The 21,425-nt window shown below is 47.0% G+C and overlaps 1 protein-coding gene across 3 annotated transcripts in view; it reads left to right on the top strand.

Moving 5' to 3' along the window:
• ZBTB16 (zinc finger and BTB domain containing 16) overlaps window positions 1-21,425 on the top strand; it is a 116,232-nt gene that overhangs the window by 46,015 nt on the left and 48,792 nt on the right. For all 3 annotated transcript variants that reach the window (XM_083368391.1, XM_083368389.1, XM_083368390.1), the window contains one exon: window positions 6,539-6,636. In XM_083368391.1, the coding sequence (XP_083224517.1) occupies window positions 6,539-6,636 (98 nt within the window). The remainder of the gene's footprint in view (window positions 1-6,538; window positions 6,637-21,425) is intronic.

Genomic DNA, 21,425 nt, shown 5'->3' with positions numbered 1-21,425 from the left:
GGATTCAGGGCGGATAGATGTGCCGAAGGCTGAGGTGGACTTTAACCCTTTTGTTGGAGAAAGAAGACTTTGTTGTTTGGTCTCCTGGATCAGGAATCTGCTCTGAAAAGAAATGGAGGAAGAGGCTTCATCAGGGTTTGAAAATAAAATCAAGCAAAGCAGAATCTCTTTGCTCTTGTAAGATGGGCAGCCATATAAAAGAGAGAGAGAAGGGTGACAGACAGACAGATAACTCATCTACAGTATGTGAAGAAAATTGGGCAGCAAACAAGCTTCTTCAATGTAAAATATGCTGTTCTTTCTGATAGCAGCCCAGCTCAACCCTCTGGGCTAATTGGCATTAATCTGGCCGATGGGGAGGAGTGTGATTTGCTAATGCAGCAAAGCTGGCTGAGGAATTCTGGGAGTTGAAGTCCACAAGTCTTAAAGTTGCCAGAGTTGAGGACCCCTGTGCTAATGAAGTGCTAGTGCTTAAGGATCCTGGCAAAGAAATCTGGACGTTGTGATGCTTTGGCCAATAATCAGGATGCTCTGGCTTAATCCTTCCACTTTCCTCCAACTGTGCCAACATTTCCTGGTTCTGAGCTGTCCTTCCTGGGCTAAAGAGATTCCTTTTTCTCCATCAGATTCCCCAAATACTTGAAAGCTTGTCTTACTTTCTTGACATGGGTGTTTTTCATTTTTCATGATTGTTGCAAAGTATTCCTCGCAGTTCAAAATCCTAATTCTTGGAAGGTTTCATAAAGTATTCTCGGCTTTTTCTGGTGTTTGAACTTGCATTCCTGTAAGGGCAAGTTGTACTGTATGATGTTGGGCTGTTTGTTGGCTCTTGTGTGTGTGTGTGTGTGTGTGTTGGATTGTTTCCTTAATTGATGTTTTAATGTTGGCCACTCAGGGCCAGTTTTGTAACTGGAGCAGCAAAGAAGCCAAGTCAGTAACTAAATAAAGCAATCCGCCCTTTTCGCCCCCACAGACTCCTGGGCTGCCCCCAGAACAAGCCCCCTTGAAGGCAGTTATTTTGGGATTTTTCTTTGGGACTGCATGGAAATGAGGAAGACGGAGCTTTCATTTATTTACTTATTAAATTTATATGCCGCCCATCTCATTGTCACTCGACTCTATGAGGTTGCAGACTTGAGAGAAAGGCTCGTCTATTAAAAGTCACCAGACACCCCGAATTCCCACTCCCCTTGTAACAAAGACAAATGCAAGGACACCACAACTTGCCCAAGAGAATGTCACTAAATGGGCCCTCTTTGCCCCTTAGAAGGCTTTGGGATAAGGTTTTGAAGACAATTTTCCCCACACATGATTGCAAATGGAGTTTGTTGTCCAGGACCCCTCCTCTTTGACTTGCCATAATTAGCAGGATGACTCTAGCTTTGTTGCAAAGTGGGAATCTCTTCCTTTATACACCGTTTGCAGCCAGTCAGTGGTTATCACTGCAGACCTCCTTCCATTCCTCACCAGTTAGGTAGACCTGAAGAAGCTGCTTGGATGAGAAGTGAAACATCTTCAAGAACAAACAAGAAACTCCAGTTGCTTTTTTCAAAGTGTCTTTGGGACAACCGCGACCCGAATGACTGAGAACCTCCGTAGACCTTGCTATCCAATGTTTGCCACACTACACATCATTTCATCCATCTCTTTTGCATCCCCTTTACACTTTTTTTTAAAACTAACGTCCACAAGCAAGGATCCCAGTATGGCTTCTTTTGCTCAGTCTTTTTGGTAGATCCTCATTACCTTTACAAACTCTTTATAGCTTCACTTTAAAATGAAACTCTCGAATCCATAGGCTGCATTCCAGGTATGGGTGCATCATCAATGTGCTTAAAGTCATTTTTTTAAAAAAAATAATGGCAGATTTATTTTTTGCTTCCTTCCCCAGGATTCCTCACCATGCGCTACACTCTTCGTATGCACACACGTGTACTCACACACAAACCGTAATCGCTTCCTTTCAAGAGATGGCACAGATTTCCAGTTTTTCTTTTCCCTTTAAGAATATTGTAAAATGCCTTTGTAAATCAGTGACTTTCTGCCACTCGGGCAAAATTATTCCAGCACAATGCCTTCCAAGGTGCATTATTGTTAATTTGTTGGCTGTGTATACCCCGATGGTCTTTTCTGATAGGAAAGTCAGTCTAATCCCCGGGCACCAACTCTGCGGGTTTAATTTGCTGGTACGGAACTTAGTTTTTAAGAATGCATACAAGATCTGGAAGTTAGATCGGTCGGGTGTTGAATTATTAAAGTACAGTTCATTTTTCTGTGCCCTGCCTTTTGGAGATTATAATTGAGAATCAATATCTATGGAATTGTTTTATTTTATTCTCCTTCCTTCCTAAAAGCACAAGTTGAGCAGAAATAGCTGGCTTGTCTATTGATCTCTCCCTGTCTGATCTTAACAGCACAAGAGGCTATAATACCTTGCTTACATCTGCTGTGGTTTCTCCTCTTTTTCTGCAACATTGCCTTAATCCAGTGAGCATAAATAGAACATTTCAATCATATTTTGCTACCCGGAAACCAGAGATAACGTGTTTTAAGACCTTGTTGAAAGGAGACGGTATGAAACGGAGCGCGATAACATCATCCTCTAAGCAGGTGCCAAATGGAAAACTTTTGTTCCTGTTGAAATTTGTTGATAGAGATATTTCAAATAAATTACTTGCCGAAAGGCCGTCGTGTTCTTTATTTATTTCTTTAAAACAAAGGGGCCTGCTTATGCAACCAATGGCAAAGCTGGTGTAGAACTCTAGGTGAGCAGTTGGCCAGAATGAGATTAATTTGTCCCTTTGTCATTTCTGACACCCGGTGAAAACTTTGTTCGAGGAGGTGGGAGCAGCAGAGGAGGCAGAGGAAGAGACATTTTGGCGGGTTTTTTTTTTTTAAATAGCCTCTTATGCCTCTTTGCAAAATCATGAAGACGGCCAAAGAGCTTGTGCTGATAGAGGGCTTAACAGGAGCCACTTCTCCTGGACTCTTTATTATTATTATATTACGTGGTACTTACAGGCAGTCCTCAGTTTAGGACCACAACTGGAACCAGAATGTCCATTGCTCAGCAAGGCAGTTGTTAAGTGGGAAGGCCCACCCAATTCTGCAACCTTTTTTGGCCAGGGTGGTTAAGTGAACCACTGCCGTCATTAGGAGAATCATTCGGCCGTTAAGCAGAGCCAGCTTTCCCAATTGACTTTGCTTGTCAAAAGACGTCCGGGAAGGTTGCAGATGTGATGCTGCCGCTATCACAGACACATGCCAGTAGCTAAGCAACCCAATGTTGATCCTGTGACCCTGGGGACGCTGCAGCGGTCATAAGTGCGAAGAGCAGTTGTGTTTTTTTTCCTGTGCCTTGGTAATGTTGCTCAACGAATGGCTGTAAGTCAGGGATTACCTGTATGTCCTGTCCTATCGTACTGTCCCTCTTTGTCCAGAACGGAGTCAAGGTCCTGGGAGAGAACATTTGGCTCCGAAATGGCAAGACAACCCTTAGAAAGTGTGCAGACTTTGGGGTATCTTTGAAACTCTCCATCAGACCATCATTGCACACTACAACACAAGCTTCTTGGCATTCATACACACAAAGTTGTGTTTTGATAAGATCCAGGCTCCTTCCTCCAAGTGGCCCTCCATTGGAAGTGCTGGGTTTCTGCTCCTCACTTTCCCTCTTGGCCTTGAAGATACCAGTTTAGAGAAACCAATATTAAATTAATAGAGGTAGTTGATGATCGTCCCGCACAGGAAAAATGGACTAGGAAAGGATGGGAAAGGATCAAGGACACATGAAGATGGCCCAGTCTGACCTCAATTGCTTGAGTTAAGGAGCCAATTACAAATCCATCTGATCAATCTAATTTTCTCTGAGACACCACCCGCCTATTAAATTAATACAACATTCCTAGCTCTAATATCATAGAACAGGGTTTCTCAATCTGGGTCACTTTAAGATGACTGGACTTCAATTCCCAGAATTCCCCAGCCACTATTGCTGGCTAGGGAATTCTGGGAGTTGAAGTCCACATGTCTTACAGTTGGACACCCCTGCATTAAACTTCCCATTGGCATTCGTATGTGATGTCTGCTCATTCCAGCTGCCCGATCCCAGTAGCTGCTGGTTCCCCCCCCCACTTCCCCCCCCTCTCGTCTCCTTCACGTTTAGTTTTGCAGGTTTTGCCAATGGTCCAGCACCCAACTCTGATGGGACTTTTTTTTGAGGAGCATCTTGAGGATAATTACACGGAGAGAAATCAGGCTATGCAAACTCTTTGGAGAAGCTTTGTCTTCTTTTGACCTTAACTCCACAGGGCTTCTAGGTTGCTGTGAGTGTGCCCTGGCAGGATGCAAAGCTGGTGAGAAAATGCTTCTGGATTCAGAAGAGCCTTGTCTAACTAGTCAGCCCTCCCAGCTTCTTCAGGAAATCTGGATTTGTAGTGACTTTTGGCAGACTCTCTGCTCCATGTGTTGTTTGTTTGAAAGAAGCTTCTTCCTCCACTGTAGCTGGCCCACACTTGTGTCATCTTGAGCTCTTCTCAGAAATGCACATGGTCTTCATAAATATTTGTGCCGGATTGGAAACCTGATAAATTATGTCACCATCTGACATTATGAAACATTCCAAGAAGAGTCTCTTATTTTTATGTTGGTTTGATGTGCTTCATTATTCCAGCTAGCTGAATGAACCCTTTGCTACCTGCTTACGTAGTACGACAATAAAAGCAGTTTATTGTACTCTTTTCCTACTGTTCATCCAGGGTGGGGGGGGGCATAGAGAATTGTTCTTTTGGGGCGTGGCTGTCACTTAAGTCCCCCAGAGTTGGCTTTGGTGCTTTGCACATCATCTTCCTAAATGAGGTTTTAAAAGGTTTTGCGTTCTTCCTTCTCTGTCCTAGATAAAATATCTCAGTGAGTTTTGCTTCTTCTTTTCTTTTCAGCCAGAAACAAATTGAACGGCCATTTAGGTGGCAAATAGCAGCGTCTGTCCCTGTGTGATTTCTAAGGTTATAATTAGTGGGGTTTTCCCCCCCTTTCTTCAAACTGGGCAATTGAGGAATTGTTTTTTCAGCAACTGCCACAAGCAGTTGCTGGATCTTTCTACACATACACACCTCTAGTATCCTGAACATGGCTGGAGAGCCAAAACAATAAATAAATAAAACAGAAATGTGTCCTTTTCCCTCTCTTCTCCAACCTCTCCCTGCTTCTAGCTGAACTGTGTCTTTCAGGATAGTTCTCAAATATGTCAAATGTAGCAGCTTATTTACAACCAAGCAAAGAATCTGTGTAAGTAGGTACTTGTCTTGAGAAAAGTTGTTCCTTTTTAACAAAAACTGTGTTTGCTGCAACATTTCTCAAATGTTCCACTGGAAGGAAAACCTCAAAACTGCCCTTGAAATGTTTGCTTTTGACGAAATTCAGAAGTGCCAGATATCTGATTGTGCTGCTGGATTAGAGCTTTAGCTACACAAATCTCGGGGGTGGGGGGGATTCCTTCTTTAGAAAGGTTGAGAATGTAGCAAGGTGGTTTTAAGAAGTGGGAACGTTGATAGGTTTGTTAAAATCTTTGAAAACCTTGCTTGCCATTTCATACCTTGTCCGAATCCTGTCCGAGTTAAAAGCATGGATAGTGCACAGGCCACGGCTGAAGAGGCCTGACTTGGGAAGGCTGAAGACTGCCCTCCATCACCTACCAAAAAGCCTGTGCTTCTGCGGTTCCTCTTCCTTGTGCCCCAAACCCTCCAGGGCCACCTTTAGGGGCCTTGATAAAGCTCCCATTATTGCTCTTGGTTGGCTGACTTGCTATCCTTGGTGAAGGGTTGAGTCTGCTCAATGTTTTGGGGAGCTGATCAATGGGTTTGAAGCTCCCCCAAAGCAGGCTGACTCTTTATAGAAGAGGTTGAGGGGGTCTCCATCAGACGGCTACTGCTTCTGCCTTGGGAATATCACAGCCCAAGCGGGAAGTAGGAAAGGAAACCTCTCTAAGACTTGTTGTAGTGCCTTTGGGCCTCTTCCAACCATGTTGTTTGCATTTCATGTCTACAGACATTGTTGCTTCTTCTCACCAGTCATTTCCGCCCTGTTTTGGAAATCTGAAAAAGTTCTTTCCCAGATGGAACAAGACAACCAGAAGTGCAGTGTGGAGACAAGCAGAGAATAGAATAGAATATAAGTCAACCCATTGAATACACACCCATTACAAATGAGTTGTGTGCATCAGGATCTTCACCAAGATGTCAGATCAATTAAAAAAATATGAGCCACTCTTGTAAAACTAATGTCACTGCTTCTCCTCCCATGTAAGAATTCTGCCCCTCCTTTAATTACGGCTCTTGCAGCATAACAGGCAATTTTTTTTGTGTGTGGGGGTGTTCTGAGCTGGTGAGAATCTCTGCATCCGTAGAATTTGGGGAAGGGTCCCTAATGCAGATTGACTTTTTCAAGAAGGGCCTTGTCTTCTCCCCACTTAGACCCCACTTCCCATAAGCTATGGACCTAGACTTTCTCTCATCTTGTTCATTTCCCCCTGCTTTTCCAGGAAACTGCACAGTGCAATGAAGACATACGGGTGTGAATTGTGCGGAAAAAGATTCCTTGACAGTCTCCGCCTTCGGATGCACTTACTGGCTCATTCAGGTAAGTTTAGAGTTGTTGTTGTTGTGTGTATGTGTGTTTGAGTGTTCTCCCCTCTTTTCCCAAAGTTCATGCCGTTTGGTCTTGTCCCGGAGTTATAACTTGCCCAAATCCTCGGTTGTAAAGCATTCAACCTGGTCCTCCAGCAGGGCAGGTCTGTTCCCAACAGGTGTGCTTAGGACCCCAGGAGGTGTGGTGCGAAATGGCTAGATGCCTTGTTTGGATAGTTGTGTACAAGAAGGGGGGCTACCTCTGCCCCTGGCCTTCTCCTTTTTCTTCTTCCCAGAACTCTGGTTAGCCCTGGATATTTTGCCTCCACTGAGAAAGACTCTTTCCTGGGGTGAATGCCACCTGGGAGTGACTGCCATGGATCTTCATGAGGAAAAACCCGTCTAGGCAAGAAACTCTGGTGGCTGTTTTTAAGGGAGTAAAGCCAACCATGAAACAGATTGATGTCTTTCATATCCCATTCCTGGCTGTGTTGTGGGGGGATTTAGCGGTGGGGCTCGGCTGCTGCGGGTTTCTTGAGTCTTGGGGGGAGATGTGATTTGTGGCCATCCTTGGTCCAGAGATTTCTCAAGAAACAGAGCTAGAGCTGCAGGCTGGGGATTCAGTTTGTTTGGGTGCTGCGGCATCCAGATCAGGAGCTCCTGATCCTGCCCTGCAGAGGAACAAAAACTAGAGCATCCGGGTCCTTTCTCAGATGGTGGACCAGGCGTCCTTCCTGCCTGGGACATTTAGAGAGGCCCAGAGTGAGACCTTCTTGTTCACAAAGGTGGTTCTGGGCTCCCCAGCTGCACAAGGGAAGCTCCGAATGGCAGTCAGGAAGCCCTCTGGCTTGGTGAGTTCGGGGCCTCGTCCATCCATCAGCTTCCAACCTGGCCGGGCCCTTCTTCTACCCCACCCACTGTCTTCCTTCAGCACTGACGTATTTTGCAGTTTCAAACATAACGTTGTGCATCTCTTCTCCAAATTCAAGCATCCACCAAAGTTTCATTAGCAAAAGTGGCAGAACTGGGCACTTGTTTAATGAATTTCACTATTAGGTTGAAATGATGCAGGCCCTTTAATTAAATGTACACAGAGGAATGAGAATGCTAAGCTTGCGATGATACTTGGCTCTCTAGGAGCTAATTTAGTTCCCCACTCTCATAGGGGCACTTCTGAACAGCGTGTCTGTGGGCACCCACACTAATAGAAAACCCGGTTCTTGGGGTGCCTGTATAGTGTTCTTAATGCCCAAGAATCTGGATAAAATCTTGAGGTTTTTAATCCCGACATCACCATTACCATCTTCATCATTAGAAACTTTTTTGGTGCTATTCAGACAAACTGGCATACAGATTAATTTCTGGGAGGACCACCCTGGGGTGAGGTGGGGTGGTGGGACTATAGAAAGATGATGGATGGAATTGAGGGTCCTCAACAGGGTTGCTGTGCTGCAACATTTAGTTCTCACTCCCAAGTAACCCCCCCCCCCCCGGTTGTGAGGCTTTACTCCTCATTCCTAAGATGTGCAAAAGTCCCGGCAGGAGGAGAGAAGGATGGAAATTGTGACATTCTGTTTCCAGCCTAATTCTGGGACCATTTAAGAATTCTGTAAATAGAGAGAAGAATGCTCTAGAGGAAACATCGCCATAAAGCTTAACAATCGATAGGAAAATGCTCACATCTTACCCAAGAGAGGCTTTGATTTGAATCTGGAGGAGGAACAAATACACAGGGAGCAGAAGCCCCCCTCGCCCGCCCTCTTCCTCCGTTTCTTCTGTTGTTGGGAGAGTAAATTTTACCAGGTCATGGAATGACCGTCAGTGGGGCAGCACTGCATTTGGGGCCGATCTTGGCGAATCGGCCGTGGCAGAAAAATTGGGGAGACCTCTTTGCTCTTGGGGCTCTACTTTCAGGAAACTTCCACGAACCTTACAAATTCCTCAAAAGCCCCCCTTTGTTTCCTTTTGCCCCTGAGGGAGCTATGCCAACTGCAGCCGGGTCCCCCAGAAACCTCCCTTTTGGGTCCTTGTAGATTCTGAGGAATTGTGCATGTGCAGGATTTGTGTTTTTATCAGCAGGTGTCCCTTCCTCGGGCCCACTGGAAGTGTGGAGAGGAAGTGGGGGGTGAGGAGGGCTGGCAAATTCCCAACCACCGTTTCCCTACTCGGAGGGCAGCCCGGGACAGGCAGGGTGTAAAATGTGTTTGCTTCTCGGCTGCCTTCCCCTCCTTGCCCCGTCCCCCATCCTCCCCCCCGTCCCCCTGGCGCACGCGGCTTCTGTTTGTTGCTGTGGCCCTGGCCTCGTGCCAAGCGCTGGCTGGCTGCCGGCCCGCTTTGAGGGTACAGTATGTAAAGCCAGCGCTGAGCCAAGTTTGTCATCATGAAAGATGATTATGTTTTTTCCCTTCCTGCCTGGGTGGGAGGGGGAGGCGCCCTGATGCTCGAAAACAGCCGCGTTAAATTCCAGCCACGTTGTTGACAAAAGCACCAGCTACACCTTGGACTTTCTTCTCCTCCCCAGCCGTGCGGCCCCCTCCTCGCCAGATAAGCCCAGGCAGAATGGGCTGGAGGAGGGGCGCCTCTCAATGCTCCCACAATGGGGTTGTGGGGGGTTTTTTGGAGGGCTTTTTTCAGGGCGGGAGGGGGGCCACGCAGAGAAATTCATGACTTGTTTAATTAGAAGTAGGCTCCCCGCATGGAAGAGCCTGTGGTCTGTTGGGGGTGTAATGCGTGTACAGCGTTTGCAAAATCCTGAGGTTAAAGAATTGAATTCCAATCAATTTTGGATGCACATCAGCTAAGCAGGCATTTAAGAGAGAGCTAATCTTCAGGTGTGAGGTATACTTTAAGATTAATTTTCAAGCAATAAAGCCAGCCCTTAAATAACAAGGTAGATCGGTATAATCCTGATTGTCCCATGGCTGCTGTACTTTTTAAGTTTGCTAGAATGAAATCAGGTGAGTGTGCCAGGCCCTTGCACTTCTGCAGTCAGATGTTCAGTGCTCAACTCCAAATTCCCTTCCTTCTCCAAGCATTCTCCTGGCTGGGTCTTTTGAAGGCCACGAGTGAGCATCCCACTCAGAATGACCAGCAAGAACAAATCATATCACTCTCCTTTGGATCACTTGATGGATCCCTTTAGTTCCTTCCTATATATTAGAACCCCTTACCCCGTTCCTCTTAGGAATGAATGGTGGAGCAGAAGGCCTCCATAGATCCTTCATTAGCAAAGAGCAACAGTGGCAGAAGTTCTTCCAGTCTTCCATGCAAAGAAGAACATCTAGAGCAGGGTCTTCACTTTCTCTGGACAGTTGGGTGTTGATATTTGTTGCTCCTGATCTTAAAATTGGTGCCGGATGTCAGGAGGACTTCGCCCCATCTAAGATTGTTCCTAATATCAAGGATGTAGGAAAAGAGTCAAACTTCGAGAAGATATGATGGTGAGAAGTAGAGAAGGGGAAGAAGAACTCGTCTTGGGGAAGAGATGATTTTGGCACATCCCTCCCCTAGATATTCATTTCAGTTTTGTATGGAGCCATGGATCGGAAGGCATTACTCCCCACTGTCTCAAGTGTGCCCCTTCAGCAACTGGGAGGTAGAGAAAGATGGTGCCTACCCTTGGAAAAACGCCACCTTTCATTAAAATTGCTCTCTTGTTGTGTTTACTTAGAAAGATTGTGTGGGTGTGTTTTCTCATGGCACTGTTTATAGCAACTGTTTCATGTACATGCAGAATAATTATAGCTGTGGAAAGCACATGCACACGCAAACACCTATGTGGTAACCTGGGTGTGTGACAAAAAAATGCATGGCTTGGAAAGAGGGATGGTGAAAAATTTGTTTAGTCTGTGTTATCAGCGTGGCCTTCTTTAATTCCATGTTTTCAAGCCAATGTTCAAATTAAAAGCTTGAGCATCTCACTTTCCTGAATTTTATACTGTAATGCAATTTGTTAATTTAGTTTTAAACAGTGTGTGTCGGGGAAATGTCTTCTCAAAAATGCATGCCCTCCTGTAACTAAGGCACCAAAACACAACTGGAGAATATTGTTTAGAAGAACTTGTAAATAGAAAAGCATATCTTTGGAGTGACGTGCAGAGCTCAGATTTTAGTACAAACTTTTTTTTTTTCAGTTCCTTCCCCCCAAACTAGGACAGGAATGAGGCAAACCAAACTTACCCCTGAAAAAATTAAGGTGCTGCAAAACCAACAACCGCAACTCTTCTATCTGCTTGTTCCTCCGAATCACCAAAGAGGCGCAAAGAGGGTTGAGGCTGGGATCTGACCCTGCTTTGGGGCCCATAACTCACTGGGGCCTTTTCAAAGGGCAGGTCGGTCCATTGAGCCCCACCAGCCTCAGGAAGCAGCACCTGACCTTGTGCACCAAGAGGGTGACCGTGTTTGGGTGAAAGACAGAAATAGCCACCTCTGGAGCTGTAGTTGAGGAGAGGGCTGATTGTGTGAAGGAGAACGGACGGGTAGAATAGGACCCTAGGGACCTACCCCACCCTCCACATTCATAAAGTAGCCCACTCTCTCTAGGGGGCGTATTAGGGAAATCAACTCCACAGGATCAGAACCTGCAGTCTGAGGAAGCCGATCTGGGTCTGGATGGAGCAGAGGTGCTGTGTGAACTCTCACGAGGCGGCTGCTGGTTATTGACTGATGTGGTGGCCCTTCGGACGCGGGTGGCCCTTGTTCCTACCGAGACTAGGAATTTTTCTAGGTTGGGGGAGTGCCTGCCCCCATTCCCCCCTTCCGTGCATCCCCCCAACAGCTCGCTTTCCCCCTCGCTTCCTGCGGGAAGCCCACCCGGGAGGTGCAGGATCAGATTAGCAGAATTCAGGTGCTCCTCTGCTTGCGAGCACAATCCCCACATTTCTGTGGCTAAGTGAAATGCGTGTTAAGTGAGTTTTGCCTTCTTTTGCAGCCTTTCTTGCCAGAGTTATTAAGTGAACCACTGCAGTTGTTAAGTTAGCAACACGGCAGTTCAGTGAATCTGGCTCCCCCATTGACTGTGCTTGTCAAAAGGTTACAAAACGGGAACGTGTGACTCTGGGACGCTGCAGCCCTCCTAGATATGAGCCAGCTGCCAATCATCCAATTTTTGGTCACGTGACTAGGGGGATGCTGCAAGGGTCGTAAGTGTGAAAAAGGGCCATAAGTCACTTTTTTCAGTGCCCTTGTGACTTCAGACGGTCACTAAAATAACTCTTGTAAGTTGTGGACCATCTGTAACAGAATAACAGAATTGGGAGGGACCTTGGAGGTCTTCTAGTCCAACCCCCTGTTCAAGCAGGAACCCTGTACTGTTTCAGACAAACGTCTCTTCTGAAATGCCTCCGGGGTTGGAGGTTCACGCTCAGGCTGTCTGCCCGCCCAGCCAGCCTTCCCCCGAGAGTGAAGGGCCCTGCACCCCTTGCGCTCTTTGGGTGCCCTCCTGCTGGCCGGCCACCTGCCTCTGCCCCTCTTCAGGGGGGCAGCGGACGCCCCTTCCCACGGCTGCCTGGGGTGGCCTTGCTGCTGCTCTTCCCTGGCTGGGCGCCTGCGGCCTCCTCGGGCTTTGGCCGGGTGCCCGAATTTATTCCCCAAGTGATGTCATCGGCTTGCCGGCAGGGCTGGATGTTCTGCCAACATTCCAGTGAGTTTATGATCGTTGGCAGATGCGCAGCCAAGAACACACTGTACCCGCAGCAGAAATTAATGCAGGCTTGAGTGGAGGCCAACCCCGATACACAAGAGAGGAAGGCGGGCGGAGGGGCTGGAGGGGGGGAGTGGGGGAGAGAGAGAGAAAACACAAACTGTTTAATGCTGTTTATAAATTATACACTTGATGATGAAAAATACATTTTTTTCTCTTCTTCCTCCTGCGCAAATTTATTTATTTTCAGCCTCGAGAGTTTAAGCTGATTCAAATAATTTGTTTTTTGCTTTCAGCTCCTGTTTTGGCAGGGGTCCTGAGCTGCTGCCACTGATGTGCCAGGGCCAGCCTGTTCTGCCCCCCCTTCCCCCCCCAGCTTTTACCTGTGGACCCAGGTTTTTTTGCTTCTTGGCACTCGTCTTCCTGAAGACCTCTTATTCCCCCATTTTTCTCTTCTTCAAGGGCTGCCTTCTGCAACACCCTTTGAAAAGCAAACCAGCCCGGCTGCTGCTTGTTTCAGGCTGTTTGCTGCTGTTCAGTGTCCAGGGTGGCTAACCGTTGAGCAAGCTTTTGTTTTTTAAGATGCTAGTCCTCTGCAGGGGAACAAGAACTTCCAGGAGTTTAGCAGAGACCAGGATAATAGAAAATACAGTTTCAGGATCAGAAATCAGAGCAGTTTGTGACGGGGAGCTGATTTGTCCCCAGTCTCCATCCAGCTTGGATGTTGCTTTTAGGGACACTACCCAGAAATGCCTGGCTTGTGGGTGTCTGTCTGCATTTACTACTTTTACATGGCTTCGGTTGTTGTGCCCCCCCCAAAAGCCCACAAAAAAACCCCTCACTAATGTTTATCATTTGCCAACAGGCTCGACAGATTTCTGCTTCCTGTCGAGCATCTCCGCTGTAAAGCCCCCGCGTTGCTAAGGAGCCGCTCTCCGTACTGTAATGGGCTGATTGTGTATTCCGTTCAGCACTGTATTTTATTTTTGTATGCAAGGCAAAGTGTTTTGATGGAGGACGATTGCAGAGTGTCTGGAGGCTGTTGGGGAGTTTTATAGGCCGTACAGTACACTGCGTGCCTTCTGAAACGGAACACAGGGGGCTGAATTTTGGATACGGGGTGTCACGCTCTCCCTCCCAGCTTGCACGGTCAGAGAGAACATGGTTTTCTGGGGCAGGAGCAGGGAAGTGGACATTGTGTAATAACTTCGCTTCCCTCTTGCACTTTTGGGGGGCAGAGGAGGGGTTTGGGGCCCCAAATGATGGGAGGGTCTCAGAGAGGGAGAGATCAAGATTTTGTTCCTTCCCTGCTTTTTCTCCCTGCCTTTTTAGGGGGTGGGTGGTCAGTGTGTCCCTCTGATGGCTCTTCCAGTGCAGTGTGGCACTTTGGGGGGCTGGCTGGCTTTTTGGATTTAAAAGTCTCCTTTAGGGAGGGTTAGTGTGCAAGAGGGACAAAGTGTTTTTAGTGTTGCACTCTGGGGCAGAGGTTGGATCAATATCTTGATGGTGTATGGTGCAAACCCTTCTACACACAAGCACACACACACACAGGAACACTACTTGCTCCTGGTGAGGAGGTTTAGGCTCTTCTGCTTTAGACCCACCTAGGAGTCTGTTCAGATCAGCCAGGGCTGGGGTGAAGCAGAAGCTTCAAGCATCGGTGGTCCAGGAGTAAGAATGCTCTGCTTCATTTCATCTGCAGCCCAAGGAACCAACAACCAGGAATCCAACCTAGTTTGCAGTATCCTTGTTAACCACCATAGTCTTCTATGGAACCACAGGCTGGCCCAAGCACTGGAACTCCTGATGCATCCTTTGTGATTCTTGCTCCAGGTCACAGGGACCATACAATCCTGCCATGGGGCAGGTGCAGATGTCCCCAGACGTGCCATCTAAACGAACCTTCAGTGAGATCACATCTGGAATCTCTGATCCCTTAGACCAGTGATTCCCGGCCTTGGAAGGTTGAAGACAGTTGCTAGCTTGGGGAATTCTGGAAGCTAAAGTCCACCCGCCTTCCAAGAAATGCTACTTTAGCCAGGGGATACTGAAAGTTGAACCAAGGCCTCAGTAGGCAACACAGATGTTCTGCTGTGGCCTTTGGTTCTTCCATGGAGGCTTCAAACCTTACAGAGGTACTGGATCCATGGCTGAGTCCTTTGGGAAATGGATGGCTCCTAGTTTGTTTTGAGGGAGCTTCGCGAAAGGATGCTCTGGATAAGGTCTGCTCAGAGGGGAGAGGGGTGGATGGACAGATGTCTTCAGTCTTCTCTGAAGCACTCTCTTTCCCTCCCTCCCTCTCTCTCTCTCTCTGTCTCTTTGTGTGTCTCTGAAAGTTCCTCTAGTATAGGGATCTCCAAACTTGGCAACTTTAAGACTTCTGGGCTTCAACTCCCAGAATTCATGACTGGCTGGGGAATTCTGGGAGTTGAAGTCCACAAGTCTTAAAGTTGCCAAGTTTGGACACCCCTGCTCTAGTATACCTTTGTCCTGTCCGCTTTCCCTGTGTTTGACAGTGTTCCCTTTAAAGCAGCCCATGAAAGGAATGAAGATGACGGGGCGATATAGCTTGGTGGTGAGACCCACAGTGCAGAATTCAAAGAAGCAGGAAACCCAAATTGTGCTTTTTTCCCCCTTTTGAATTAGTTTTGGAAACTTTATTTATTTCTCTATTTATTAAAATTTTACACCATCTGCCTCTGATAAAAATAAGAAAAATCTGCATGAAAATACCTGTAGCGAACCCACACCAACCCCATCCGTGATGGCGATAACGGCCATGTTGGTGATGTGGGGGGGGGCCCTCAACCCAGAAAGCGAAGCGTTGGAGGCTCAATTGATCCTGCAGAGAGCGTTGCCTTGTGGTTTTAAAAAGGAAATAAGACATTGACATGGATGTTCAATTTAGAAATCTGCCTTGTGATCGGTTTAGAAAAAAAAGAATCTGCCCTTCCTCTGCTTCTGTCTGTGGCTTTGGAAGCTGAATTGTCCTCTTCTGCGTGTTCAACAGCAAAGGAAATGAAGGGGTCTTGGCCAGGTTTGGTGAGGAGGGGAGACTTTGGGGGGGGGAACGGAGGGAGGAAACTAGAGTAAACCCAGTGGCTTTCTCTCTTTTCCCCCCTTCCTTTTTCTTTTTTCCTGGGCAAAAGAAGAAAACGAGGGAATGGGGTAGAGAACAGGCTAAATTTAAAATTGTAATTGGCTGACTTCCACAAGCTTGCGGGTGTTTTAATGACTCATAATAACTTCATTTAAAACCAGCTGAGCAGAAAATAGATTGGAGAAGAGCCTCAAGCCATTATGGATTTCTCTGGGTTTCGTTTTTTGTGGTTTTTTTTAGCTTTTTCCCCTCCTCTTTTGCTGCCTTCTCCCACTTCCCCCCACCCCCTCTTTTTTGACAAGCCGTTTTCGGCAACCAGCAAGGGCGCCCTGAAGACTTGGCTGACTTTCCCTCTCTCTCTCTCTCTTAGAGTTGGTGGTCTGCCCGAGAGAGATTCTATAGAACCCGGGCTTTGTGGGATATTTTTTGTGTATGTGTATCTTTGTGTGTATGTGTGTAGACTGATTAAAAATAGATGCCTTGAGGTATTATTTTAGCATCAGTGTGTGGAGAATGTTTCTTTTTCTTCTCCCCCCCCTTTTTGCACTTTTGATGTGGTAAATGGGACATAAATAAAATTGTTTTTGAAATGACTGAATTAATTAGGTAGTAAAGTGACGGCAGTGCATAAATTTGCTTTGCCAAGTTTATTTTATTTTATTTTTTTATTTTCCTCTTCTTTTGCAAACGTCTGATTACCTCCACCTTTCTCCCCTTCTCCATCTGGCCCTGCCTTCTCCCCTCTCCGATTTTGACACGGCTGAATCATGTTCGAGGGCGCATTTTAGGGTCACTGATGGCACGCGGTGTGCTCTGGCGAGCGGAGAGAGGGAAGATTGGGTGCCTGTGAAATTTTGGAGGATTGCAACGTCAGAAAATATGCGAGTTATGAAACTGTGGCTGGAAAGGAAGGCAGCTGGGAGTCATGGCTGGCCATAACTCAGGAATGGGGAGAGGCTGCCAAAAAACGTGACTACTCTCTTTCATGTCTCTCTGGATGTAAACAGGCGAAATACATTTGTAAGCTGTGAAGGATGGAGGTGCCTCTTGACACCCGGGCCAGTTATATGGCCCTGCTAGCGAAACAGCAATCCTTGGCAGAAAAAAGAAGAGGGCAGGAAAGGGGAGAATGAAGAGAAGAAGGGGCAACGTGTGTCTGCACATACAAGTCGTGCCTTTGATCCCAGGGACCCCCAAAACAGGGGCCAAGCAAAGTGCATTCAGGGCCAGAGCCTGTCCAGGGTGGCTCTCGGGGCAGAGGATTGGGCCTCCTGCCAGTCTGGCCCAGTTTTGCAGAGTGTGGTGTGCAGCTGTTGTGCCAGTCTCTAGAAAGAGGCCCAGGACCGAGGAGCAGAGAGCACAGCCAGCCTATCTGCCATCTCGTGAAGAAGGGTCCTCTCAACTGTTCCTTACAGGCTATTCTCAGACATGGAAAAGAAACAGAAGGTTCCTTTCTTCCCTTCTCATCACATCCAGCTTGGCTCTCTGGGTTTCACTGGTAGAGGAGGCTATGGAAAAGTTCAGGCTGGCAGGTCTGCATTGGCCATTACCTGGTCCAGAAGAGAGGCAGGTTGACATCTCTCTCTGTCCTCAACTCTTGGTTGATTCCCACAGCCTTCCCAAGAGTTGGCCAACTTTTTTGAACCAACAGTCTCATCTGAGTGATCTTCCCCTCCCCAGTAGTGGCTCCAGGCCAAAGGTAAGAGGCAAAAATGAAGACCGATAAATGAATTGGAAGTGAGAAGACACTTAGGACCCCACAGTTCAAGCCTGAGCTGCAAATCTTCTCTTCTGTCAGTTAGAAGACACATTGTTGACTTCAGTGCATATGATCTTCTAAAATTTGTCCATCAAAACCAACCTTCTGATGCATTAATAGTGATCTGGAGCACCTTGGAACTCAATACCAGCTTCTTCAGGACTCAGGCCGAAGGACATGGCAACCCTGTCCTCAACGTGGGGCTGCCAGCAAGGAAAGTTGAGTGGCCTTCAGAGAAAAGAGAGTTGGTACATTCATGGTGTACCTTTAGGGGGGTCTGGTCAGATTTCATTTGAGGTGAGGGCAGTATGCCAGTTGCACACATCTTGCCATCTGCCCCCTCCCCAAATCTGCAGCATCCTGTCCTGATCCCCCTTCTTGGTCGGGAGCCCAATTGTGTGTTAAAAAGTGAGACATCACACGTCAGAATCATGTAAGGGCAGCCCAGTTGCATTCAGGAACAATTTGCCCTCATAACCTACAACCACTTGCAGTGAATCACTCCGGGACTCCAGAGTTGGAGGTTAGGGTCTCATTTCTGCACCGCTACCTGCTGGACAAAGAGAGCCCTCAGTCCCACCCAAGGAGAGGGAAAAGGGCACAGTAACACCCAGGTGGCCTGAACCCAGAAGCCTTTGCTCTCTGTCCCTTGGTGTCTTCAGCTCCACCTGCCATCTAACCAGCCTTATCCCCACCGCCTCTCCCAAAGCAGCATACGACAGAAGTTTGCTTGTGAGAGGACCTTTTCAGATGATTACTCAATTTAATGTGGAGAGCAGGATGGGATCTTTCTCAACCTGGACACACATTCACAAAACAATTCCAGTCATTCCAGTAGATGAGGACCCGACTCTATGCCCATACTGGAGCGGAAATTGAAAGGCCCAGATTCACAAACTGACCGGTACCTTGTCCAACTTACCTCCTTTTAAAAAATGTTCAGAAAACACATTTATGCTATTATCACTGGTATGGAAATGTGATCATATCTTGCCTTTGGCAATCTATTTCTTGCAAAAAAGAGAGGGAGGGGAGGGAGAGCAAGAGGGCTCATTTGCTTAAAGAAGGAGGAATGGCCTTGAGGTGCTGTCTGTCTCCCTCAGCCCGTGAGAGTTGAAGCTTCTCCTTGCTCTAGTCAATGACCTCAGGAGATTTGGGATGAGTAAAGTTGAAAGTTATGAAGGAGGTCAGAATATCTCAGGCCAAGCCAGGAAACATCAGACATCTGGTTTGCCACCACCCATAAAGAAAGGACTAGCCAAGTCCTTTCTTCGTGGAGATACTGTGCTAGGGCTAAAGAGAAAGGGTCTTGTGATGCATGAGAACCGGTACCCTTGTGGGAGTCCCAGAGCATGAATTATGGACAAATACAGTCCTTAGTCCCTGGTTCAAATTCTCCTGTTTTTACCAAACTGGAAAGAACTGAATTCTCCAATCCTGTCAACATTGGGAGCTCTTCCTCCAGGTCTCTGTTTCTCCTCATTTGCTCCTCTCCCTCTCCTTTTCTCTCTTCTACCTCATAAAATGCTAGGGACGGGCAGATGATTGAATTAGTAGGTTTATAAAGTTAATAGGCCATCATTTATCTGGCCCTCTGGAAGAGACAACAGGTTTATTGGTGGCATTTGTACACCTAGGCAAAGGAAAGGAAAGCGTCAAGGGCCCTTTAGTGTTTAAACAGATGTTCCTTGTTGATATTCCTGATAACAGTGGATTGACTTGGTTAAAAAGGGGAATACTAGACAGAGTATTTTGGTTTTTAAATCACGGAGCTAGTCTTCATGGAAAAGAGAATGTGCTTGACGCACGTGGTTGCCTCTTGCTCCTGGCAGGGTCTTCCACATATTTTAGTCATGCTCTCAACTCCTCTGTTACAAATAAATAAATAAGTTGAGGTAGCAATTCTGCTCAGCAGGTTGATCCCATCTCTTCCTCATGCACGAAAGTTAATCACTGGCCCTGCCTGCATCAGCGTTGCCCGTTTTTTTTCACTTCCTCTCTAACCACCCAAATCTTTCCACTTTCTCAACCAGCAATTGGAATGTCATTTTTACCTGGCAGGTGCCATTTAATAATGCTTTGGAAAGGAGGTAGTAAAAACAGATTTCACATTCAGATTTCTCGCACCGCTTAAAATGAAGAAGAGACAAATGAGAGAAGGAGGGGTATCTTTGTGCACACAGGCTGTTGTTTGGATGTGTCTTCTTGCATCTCCCTTTCCAGAACATCAGCCGTTGCACTGTACAATGTCACACTTCGGTTAGAGAGAGAAGGAGAAATCAAAGGGTTGGAGGCGAGAGGGATCTTTGCATCCAGCCGTGTCTGTGTGTGTCAGTTAAGGCTTACACACACCAAAGGCAATTGGGTAGGTGTCACTTTTTAACCAGTTAGAACATTTTTACTACTTCCTAACATCAGAAGTACAACGTTCTGGCAGCCTCCTCCATCAAGCCAGTAAAATTGGGGTTTGGAGAGCAGGAAGAAGGGAGCCTAGACACAGCTCTGCTGGGTTTCCATATTTTGCGGCCCACTGAATGTTTTGCAGAAGGTATAAACCCATCTTAAAAAGACTTGCTGCTGGCTTTTATTCAAAGGAGTTGATGTAGACAGGCAGCAGCTGATCAATTGCCTCTGCATTTTTCAGCCTCAAATCCCAGGAGGGATAGAAGGGAATCTGTTTTTCCCCCTTTAAACAAATGCAAAACAGCCCAGAGAATGTTTTCTGATAGTCCAAGTGCAAACCTTTTCCTAGGAAATTTGGCAGATGGAGCTTTGTGGATTTGGGTCTCCAACTGGAACGTGCTTCCTGCCCTGGTCCTCAGCCTCTGCATCTCCTCTGGCTGGCTGACCCCAGGGGAAAGCAGAAAGGCCTTGTCCAGTTGAGTTGTGTGGTCTCCATCGTGCTGGGTTCTGAAATCGGAATGGCCTCCCTCCAACGGATGGGGACCATTTTCAGGTGGAGAAAAATGGATGCTATCACCCCAGAGATGTTACACTATACGTCAATCCCAGTTTTCTGTCCTAGGTGGAATTTCTTGAATGACTGAACTGGTTCTACCAACATGCAGACGAACAATCAAATAGTAAGCCACCTAATTAATGAAGAACCAAGAACAGTCCCACCAGCACTGATAGTATATAAGCCACTGCATATAAATAAAGAACAAACTCTGCTCCTTTCTAGCCCTGATGATGCTACCTAGTTGGGTTATAAAACGTCTGCAAGAAAACAGCCAAGCTCAGAGAGCACCAAGGACCCCAGAGTCCTCCTCCTCCTCCTCCTCCTCCCCCACAGCCCATTCCCACTGATGATGTTACCTAGCCAGGTAACCAAATGCCTGCAAGAAAGCCACCAAGGTGAGAGAGCACCAAGGACCCCTCATTTCCACAAACATTCCCTTCTGCCAGCACTGACCTTCCTGGGCGAGAGGGATACTCTTGGAAATGCAAACAGACAGCTGTGAACCTTTTTACGGAAGAGTTCAAAAGGTGTGCCCCCCCCGCCCCATCACACATGGCAAAGGTAAAGGGGCAGCAGGTGGGACAACTTGAGAATGTGGTCTTTTTCCGGAAAGCCAGGCTTTCTGTAGAATCCTCATGGTATGGAAAAATCACTTGTTTTTGCCAACCTTGTTGAAGGGGAGGATCTGCTCAGGATCTGGTGCCCAGGCTGATCCAGCTCCTCCAACACATGGCAGCTTCTTGGCAGCTCATTCTTGGGTCCCGTCCTTCCAGGGTCAGCCATCAGGAAGTCGGCTGCCACCATGGGCAGCTTGCTAAAAATACTTCCTTTTGTCTTTTCCTTTCGCTGACTGCAGCTTCCCCAAAGTGGGGCCGGGTTTATTTCTGTTTTTAAAAGTCCTGTTTCTGTGAAAGCTGACCTGGGCTTTGTTATGATGGTGGGAGGGGGGGGAGGTTGAATCCAGCTACCCCTCCTTGATGTATGACTTTTGAGTGTTCTGTCCTGAATGTTCTGGGCTTTTAATAAATCTCTCTCCTTGTTTTTCTGAAACCCTGGAGTCATGATGAGCGCTGAGGCTGGCTGACATTTTCCTGGTGACTCACATAGTAAAATTAACCTTGAACTATTTGCATATGCAGCCGCTGTGTTCCCTGGCTCCTCTTTTCCTCTGCCTCTGTGTGTGTGTGTGTGTGTGTGTGTGTGTGTGTGTGTGTATACAAACACACATAAGCACACACAAACACACACGCTTCCCTGGTCCTTTTATGCCTGGCTGTGCAGATTGCAAGATTTCTGCCCCGTCTCACTTTTTGTTTTCCTGATTTGATTTAGCAAGGGGG

Source organism: Vipera ursinii (assembly GCF_947247035.1).
Source record: "Vipera ursinii genome assembly, chromosome: 8".
In the NCBI taxonomy this organism is placed as follows: domain Eukaryota; kingdom Metazoa; phylum Chordata; class Lepidosauria; order Squamata; family Viperidae; genus Vipera; species Vipera ursinii.
This window is presented reverse-complemented; position numbering and strand designations above follow the sequence as displayed.